Source organism: Wyeomyia smithii, chromosome 2 (genome assembly GCF_029784165.1).
Source record: "Wyeomyia smithii strain HCP4-BCI-WySm-NY-G18 chromosome 2, ASM2978416v1, whole genome shotgun sequence".
In the NCBI taxonomy this organism is placed as follows: Eukaryota; Metazoa; Arthropoda; class Insecta; order Diptera; family Culicidae; genus Wyeomyia; species Wyeomyia smithii.
In genome coordinates this window covers 221,212,909-221,221,089 of record NC_073695.1, presented here as the reverse complement: position 1 = coordinate 221,221,089, position 8,181 = coordinate 221,212,909, and the positions used below count along the sequence as shown (strand labels likewise).

General features: G+C 36.3%; 1 protein-coding gene and 1 non-coding gene across 3 annotated transcripts; both read right to left on the bottom strand.

The window, feature by feature from the left end:
* On the bottom strand, nt 1-7,503 carry LOC129723985 (phosphatidylserine synthase). 2 transcript variants are annotated; one of them, XM_055678527.1, is made up of 7 exons: nt 6,836-7,503; nt 6,320-6,578; nt 5,810-6,262; nt 5,409-5,744; nt 5,263-5,347; nt 4,921-4,965; nt 1-1,678 (listed from the first exon to the last, which is right to left on the bottom strand). In XM_055678527.1, exons 1-7 carry the CDS (start codon nt 7,030-7,032, stop codon nt 1,596-1,598), a joined length of 1,458 nt encoding a protein of 485 aa, XP_055534502.1. In that variant the 5' UTR covers nt 7,033-7,503; the 3' UTR covers nt 1-1,595. The 2 variants fall into 2 exon arrangements, with proteins under 2 accessions (XP_055534502.1, XP_055534503.1); XM_055678528.1 differs by lacking the exon at nt 4,921-4,965 and having other exon boundaries at nt 6,836-7,501.
* On the bottom strand, nt 3,859-4,014 carry LOC129726214 (U11 spliceosomal RNA). The gene has a single exon (XR_008728266.1). It is a non-coding gene; the product is annotated as a U11 spliceosomal RNA (small nuclear RNA).
* Nucleotides 7,504-8,181: the final 678 nt, after the last annotated feature.

Below are 8,181 nucleotides of genomic sequence, written 5' to 3'. Positions count from 1 at the left end.
TGAAACCGTCGCGAAAATAATTTCGCTTGAAAGTGCAATATTTCTTGAACTTACATTTTCTTATGGATCTGTTACTGAACAAGCAAAATTTATACGCAAGACGATGGTTGCTTTCTCATGTATAAGATATAAGATATATATTGAATCTAACTTTAATGTCAAATGAAAGTTCCATCACTGTAATATGCAACATGGTAAATATGTAAAATAATTCGAGCACAAATTCTATGTAGAAACTAGAACATTTATTTCTTAATTGTTCTTACCTTATTTGTCTTTTATTTCAATCTTACTTACTAGCGCCTGCTAGAAAAAAACAAAAGAATTGACAACTGTGTCTCTAATCCTAAAATATCGAATGGCTTCGCCCCAAGACCACTATGAACGGCTAACATAAGCCTTCAAATTATACTAAACCAACGTAACTTAACATTATCATGCGAATTTGCTTTCAGCATGCTTACAGAATTTTACCTAATTGTTTCGATAGGATAAAAAACACACCAAGTATTTAACAAATCAAAGTGATTTTATTGTTTGTTAAGGAATTGTTCTAGGAGAACTACTTATTTGATTTGATCTGTCCTAATGAAACTTATTGACTGTCGACTTTGAAACCCCCATATCATTTAGTTTAATGTTGCTTATTATCGCAACACTATCGTTCATAATTAATTTTTTACGTTTTTATAAGGTAAATTATTTAGAGGGTTGTGATGTGAAACTAGAGAATTGCATGGGGAGCAATTTTACAACTAACATCACCTTAGCGGGCATGCAATAAACTTATATATTATGTATGAACATCATACGCTCGATCTATTACCAATCAGTTTAATATCAATCCTATGGATTGATTAAATTTGATGTTTGGAATAGGATAAGCAGGATGCAGATGATCTTATCACAAAAACGAAAAAGTCTGAGCAAATGTATGGCGGGACTAGAGACACGTGTTAACTATTTGAAACTAAAACCAAAAATATTTCGAACCTATCAAGTTTTGGAGTGGTTAGCACCATGTACAAGCGGTAAAATTTATTCCCTATGTCTAGGCAAACAACTCTCTTCCTGTCCGAAGGTGCTACTAATTTCAACAATCATGACTTACGTTCAACCGTGTTTCGTGTGTTTTGCCTACCTATAGTATAGTATAGCTGAGTTGAAAATATGATTGAAACCAAAACAAAAACGATGCGAAACTGCTTAAACTTAACTGACTAATATATATTGTTTTTATTATTAAGAAACTAACTGAAAGGTAGAATAACAGAGCGTTGAAAGGTAACATACGCCCGAAAAACTTCATTCGTTCAATTGAAATCTGGGCGAAACGTGTTGATTTTTCAACGTACTTTCACTGTTGTATTTACTTTTGTAGATAAAACAGTCAATTTTACGGAGGAACATTTTCCATCATTATAAAATGTTTCGTGGCCGCCATTGTCTACGAATTATTTAGAAATCGATAATCGTCTAGTCAAAACGAAAATTAGGAAACAGTTTAGCACAACTCAGGCCAGCCTCACAACCTCCTATTTCCCTCGCTCACGCTAATACCAAAAAACCGCTTTGTCTGCAAGCCTTAATTTAAACTAATCCTGTTTAAAGTTATTTTGGTGAGATCTAGCATTTTTGGTAGGAGTTGATTTAGGCGAGCTTTTTGCTGATGATTTTCCTAAAAGTAAACGTGGAAATAAATAAGAGGAAAAGTATAGTAAAAGAAAAAAAGAATATAGTCTGGAAACCACACACAAGAATTACAGAACATATTTTGACGAAACAAACTTTAACATCATGGGTACATATACATAATGTGCCGGGCAATTATATACATCTACGTGTTAAAATTGACAATTACAAATATAAACAATAACATTTTTTTATGTTACTAACAAATTTAACATCACAAACATTCAAACCGTCTGATTAGTTAAATGAATTTATCAATAATTGGAGTGCTGCATTCTTACGTTCGTACAAAACAAGTCGTTGAATAAATAACATTGTGGCCGAAAATAAGTAAAAAGTTAAATATAAAATTATTGTTAACATCATAAAACCCCTAATTCTAAATTCACGCTGACACAGTAATGCAGACGTTTTCGAAGCAGGTTTCGTGAAACTTTATCATACCTATTATATTTCAAGAAAATATTCAAAAGCGACATTATCGAAGCATAAATTAGTCTTGTAGATCTTTAAATACACATATTTTTTTTTTTCGTGTTGGGTATTTTCGTCACTGCGACCAATTTTTTGATATTTTGTGACATATTCCCCCTTTTTAATTTTGCTTAGTCAGGATAACGTATCACTATTGGAAGTGGTCGTTATAGTCTGGCCAATAGCATTAGTCCAGTCCGGTATTATACTTCGTATGAAGCGCACAACCGTACTGGGATTTGTTCTCCAGATTTCAGAGGGTTCCAGAAGACCTCTCTCGAAGAACTTATATCTTTTGATAAAAATTGCCGGACATCGGCATAACAGATGTTCCGAGTCTTCTTTTTCCATGCCACATACTCGACATGTATCATCTTGAAGTTTTTTCATAACCTTCAAATGATAACGGCTCGGACAATGCCCTGTTATTAAACCAGTATACGTGCTTAGATCTTTTTTTGAAAGATCCAGTATTTTACGAGTCATAGAAACGTTCGGAGTGATGAACCGTTTCGACTGCCTACCGATGAAGGTGTTTGTCCAGTTGGATTCCACTTTCAGAGTTTCCCATGCTTTTAGTTCCATTCTAAGGGAACAAGCGGATAGACCACAGAAGGGTTCTGGTCCTATGAACTGATGAGACGATCCAAGTCTTGCCAATTCATCGGCTCTTTCGTTCCCATCTATTCCACAGTGACCAGGAACCCAGTATAAGTCTACTTGATTATTACAACCCAGTGTTTGGAGTGATTGAACACACTCCCAAACTAGTTTTGATGTGCATGTCGCAGACTTCAAAGCCTTCAACGCTGCTTGACTGTCGGACATCATGCAAATGTTTGAGTGTCTGTATTTCCTGCGTAGGCATATTTCAGAACATTCTAGTATTGCTTGGACTTCAGCTTGGAAGACAGTTGGCCACTGGCCCATTGGAACTGACAGGTCTATTCCTGGGCCAGTTACTCCTGCTCCCACTCGATTGTTCATTTTTGAACCATCTGTGTAGAAAATGATTGATCCTGGGCGGAGATCAGGACCACCGCGTTCCCAAACATCACGCTCAGGTTCAAACATTCGAAATCGTCTTTCAAAATTGTATCTTTTCTCCATCCGGTCTTCATTGTTTATCACTAGGGGATTGATAAGAATAGTTCTTAGAATACCTAGATGACCCGTTAAATCACCCTCAAAGAGCCTTAATGATCTTTTGATCCGTAAGGCACTCTTTTCGGCTTCTAATTGTATGAATTGGTGCAGTGGAAGCATAAACAGTAGAGCTTCCAATGCCTTGGTGGGTGTGCTTCTCATTGCACCCGTTATTGAGAGAGTGGCTAGCCGTTGAAGTTTTTCCAACTTATCTTGAGCACCTTTCTCCCTTGTTTTTGTCCACCAGACTAGTGAAGCATAGGTAATTCTGGGTCTCACTATAGCCGAATATATCCAATGGATCATTTTCGGTTTGAGTCCCCATTGTTTACCAAAAGTTTTATTACATATCCATAGAGTATTTGTAGCTTTTTTTATTGCCTGCTCTAGATGTGTATTCCAGTTAAGTTTTTTGTCAAGAGTTACTCCAAGGTATTTGACGTTATCTGAGAGTTTAAGAAGCTCACCTTTTAGCATAAATACACATAACTCTGATTGCACCACTCTACGGGTTGAGTGTTATCAGAAACTTTCAAGAAAAGAAAGGAAAGCGTCGACGCGTAATTATTAGCAGTCAACAGCTTTCCGGAGAAAAAAATTACGTGCTAGGTATGTCTTGATCACCATACCTCACCCAACCGAATCCTTTTTCAAGAAAGACGATCGCGTGTGCCATATAAACGTAGAGCAAGCACCCTTTTGAAAATAATTAAGACGTTTCATAACTGAGGAAAACCTTCCATAAAACATAGTCCTCTGGCGATGCACATGTTAGTTTTATTAATAGCAGAGTCGGTAAAGAAGTTTGAAATATTGTTTGCGTTTTATCAGGCACGATACAAAATTTGTGCGGTAATTAAAAATTAACAAAAAATATACATTTCTGGGTAGCAATAGGTATTTGGTAAAATGTATTACAATACTAATTGTAACATACAAATCTGCCAAAAACATAAGCACAATTTTGTAGAAGTTATTAAAAATCAAGCGTTATTGTTCAAACCGATTTAAGCAAAAGACCGATTTAAGACCAATTATTAAAACATTTCTGTATGATGACACGGAACAAATAATTAACTTTACAGAAATGTCGCTGAAAGTAGACTTATAACTAACCTAGAAACAAGCTTAATTAATTTATGCTCGTTAAAATAACTGATTTTTCATGTTCTTGATAGAAACGTAAATGTGAAGGCATCGCAGTTGATATGTAAGATATATTCAACGTATCTAATAGCAATGCCAATGCAATGTGTAAAATTACTAACATAAAATACATGTGCCAGCAACTCATTGACATGATTTAGAATTAACACCTATTACTCGTACTTTACAATATGTGATTTTAAACTGTTGCAGAGTATAAAGCGATGTCGAAAACTTGTTTGTCTGTGGGTACTCTAGAAAAACTTGCCCTAATCCTATTACTCAGCGGGTATCAAATGTTATAAAATAAGCACTCTATTCAGCTTTACTTTTCTACTACGTCCAAAATCTCACACAACTCGATTGTGAAATGGCACGCGAATGAAGATAGTTATAGAAGCTACACTATTTTAATTTTGATATCATAACTTGTGCTATTCAAATCAGGACATCGTAATTTACCATGTGCGTGTGCGACAAATACAGGATGCACGTAATACTCGGGTCCTGACATAAGGTGGAGTGTGGCGTGTTTGGTGAAAGAAAAAGGAAATATAAACAAATACACAGGAATCGATTGTGAATAGTATCGGCCAGAACAATGTAAAACGATAACTTAGTCGGCTGCAGTAACATAAACAAACACCAAATGCACACTGAAAAGTATTAAAGCAGTACTGTTACAACCAAAGAGACTTGAAAACTGATAACAGTATCGTTCCGGTTCACAACCGAGTATATGTACAGTAAAAAAATCAAATAGCAGGCTTAATCAGTAAATCGTATGATTCGATTATTACATACCTTTCGAATCGCCTGACATGACAGCTGAGTCTTTGAACTCTCTGGTGTGTTGCTTTATCGGAGACGAGCTTTGGGATTCGTCTTCCTGAAACAGAACACAGATAAGTTGATGTAATCCTCAGATGGTCCTAGTTTCGGTAACTTACGCCAATATATTTGTACCACAGCATGCAGCCATAGACGAATAACACTGAGATACCAGCTTGTATAAACAGCCAAAACACGATATTCTTGACTTGCGTTCGTTCGAATAGCTCTGTGCCGTTCTTAATACATAAAATTGCCTCCGACACCAGGATAGCAATGTGAACCCAGCACTGCGTTCCTAATCGTTTGCACCTTGTATCAGTGACGTAAATATAGTATTGTCGAACGGAAGGTGCTGTGAATAAGCCGACAAACACCAACCGCCCAATAACAACAGGGTGCGATGGAGGCATCTCAAAAATGTGCTTCAGGAAGAACGTATTCAGTTCAGTCAACTGAAAATATACACATATTATAATAATTACATTCGACATATTAATTTTCATCCTACTCAAATTACCTGCCAAAGAAGCACTAGCTGACTAACGGCAAAAAATCGCATGTACGTACACTTGGGATCAAGCCACCGAACTGGAGCCCAACTTTCTGGTGTAAATTGTAACACAGCTCTTTTTAATTTACCTTTCGTGGAAGAAATATCCCGTATGCTTGCCCATTTGTACTCTCTCATTTCGAGTAGTTTGCAAATCTTCAAGCCGCACCAGATTCCTAATCCGTTGCAGATTAGTACGTCCAAAATCAGCGCATCCCACCAGCACTCGGCAAAGTTTGGAAGAAGATGAGCGAACGTAATCTCAGTAATTTCCCACATAACAGAGATTGCCCATAAAATACCCATATGTCGAATGAGTACCGCCTTGAATGTCCATCCTAGAAAGTGACCCCAGGCAAACACATCTACATGCGACCAAATCCGTTCGAAGGAAATATCGGAACAGTTGGCACCATACTCCTGGAAAAAGCAGTGGTTATTCTTTTGTATATCATACTCATAATTCGTAGCAAATACCTTATCCATGTCTATGTGAAAGGCCCGAAGCGTGGGGTCGAACCAGTAGAATATGCCCATGATAGATTTGTAGTCTTGGAACATCAAAAACAGTAGAAACAACAGATACATCACTGACAAACCGAACAGCATGCGCCAGACAACCGGATGAGGTCGGGTAAATGGCCCATTGGGAAAAGCCAGTATCGAGACAATGAGAAAAAAGAATATCACTGTAACCATTCCGGCCCAGATGTTTTTCTGGGGGTCCGACTGATCGCTGCAACAAAGAAAAATCAATTTGCTACATCTCAGAACAAATCATTTAAGCGCGAAAGAATTAAAATATTACTGATAGCGCAGTACATCATTCAATTGCAGGTGTATCATATGCTCCTTCACATGATACACACTGTTCAACGATTACCTAACTGTCTATTTTCACGCTTCCTGGTGCTACAATTTAGCCAATTGTGGTTAGAGCATATTCAAGTAGCAGAGAAGCATAATTCAATTAGAAACCTTGACCGTACTTACCGAACAAACGCGAAATACATAACAGCAAAAATGGATACAGCTAGCAAAGTGATCGTATGCGGTTTGTAGAAAAAGTCCAGCGATATATCATCCACAGGTCGCTCATTGATATACTTGAACTCGTTAGCCATCGCTTCCCGGCTATTCTGGGCAGCAGCATATTCCGATAAAAAGGGCGGAGGCGTCCGTTTTTTCATTTTCCTTTGGAAAATCTTCTAAATAATGCAGATATATTCTTGATTGCAAATTATTGCAATGTCAGGCGACTACACATATGGCAATCGTTACAAAGTCCAAGCTTTAGTTCCCGGTCGGTGAGAACGTTTTTTTTCTTCTCAATTTTGTTACTGGTGTGAAAACTACGACATAAACTTTACTTTGAACGCTTCATTCAGTTCATTCATACCCGGGTAATTTTTTCATATATTATTCTCTCGCACGTAACCACAAACTAGAAATCATTATGACCACGTTGAAATACATCAGGCCATCGGTATATCAATCGCACTAATCATCACTACAGAAACTTCAAAACAGAACACAGCAAAAATGCAATGTTTGCTTTATTATAACTCAGTTTTTACGCTGTAAAGTGGAGTATTGCACGATGAAATAAAAACCATGAGTACAACTAGCATGTGTGGGTTACGTCACAAAGTTCTACCAGCCAAATTATTATTATTATTGATAGTATTGATAGTTGACAGGTCCTTTTATGATTGGCTGTCTGATAAGGAAACCTTGTAACAGTTTCTACACTGTAACCAAAACGTTTCTGAGTTTGAAATAGTGTTTACCTGCAAATTACGTAACAACTTCAGTGAAATTGAATTTCATACTATACAGAAATCTTAATATTATTTATACGTGAAATTAACAGTTATAATTTAATCGAATTTCAAAAATGTTTTTTCTCTCATATAAGTAACAAAAGGTTACAAATCAAAATATTGATTCACAAGAAAAGAATGTATAGAACACATAATTGTGGCCCAAGTGGTCTACATTTTGGAGGGCTTCACACATGAAGTAAAAAATATTAGGTAAAACAATATATTGTTGCATTGCATATTTTTATGAGTGTAATGATTTCGAACGCAACTAGAGAAAGATCTTCATTGAAGATGAATCTGATTGTAAAAAAAATTGCATACGGCAATGGACAAAGAAAAGCTTTCAAATTCGGCATTTTTGCAAGTACGATATAATGGAGAATTGTTTTTTGATTACATAATTGATAAGTTTTTCAGCGAGAAACTTTGTAAAAAGATGTTTTGTAAATTTTCGACGAATAAAAAACGATTTTGTTTTATTTTAAGGTGTCATGAACTAAAATGGAGCTTTGT

Bases quoted from the DNA above. Each gene is read 5' to 3' on its own strand.
- LOC129723985 (XM_055678527.1), bottom strand. From the start codon at position 7,032: ATGAAAAAACGGACGCCTCCGCCCTTTTTATCGGAATATGCTGCTGCC. The intron at 6,579-6,835 runs GTAAGTACGGTC...TCTTTGTTGCAG, and splicing joins ATGTATTTCGCGTTTGTTCG to CGATCAGTCGGACCCCCAGA. The intron at 5,745-5,809 runs GTAATTTGAGTA...GTATATTTTCAG, and splicing joins AGCTAGTGCTTCTTTGGCAG to TTGACTGAACTGAATACGTT.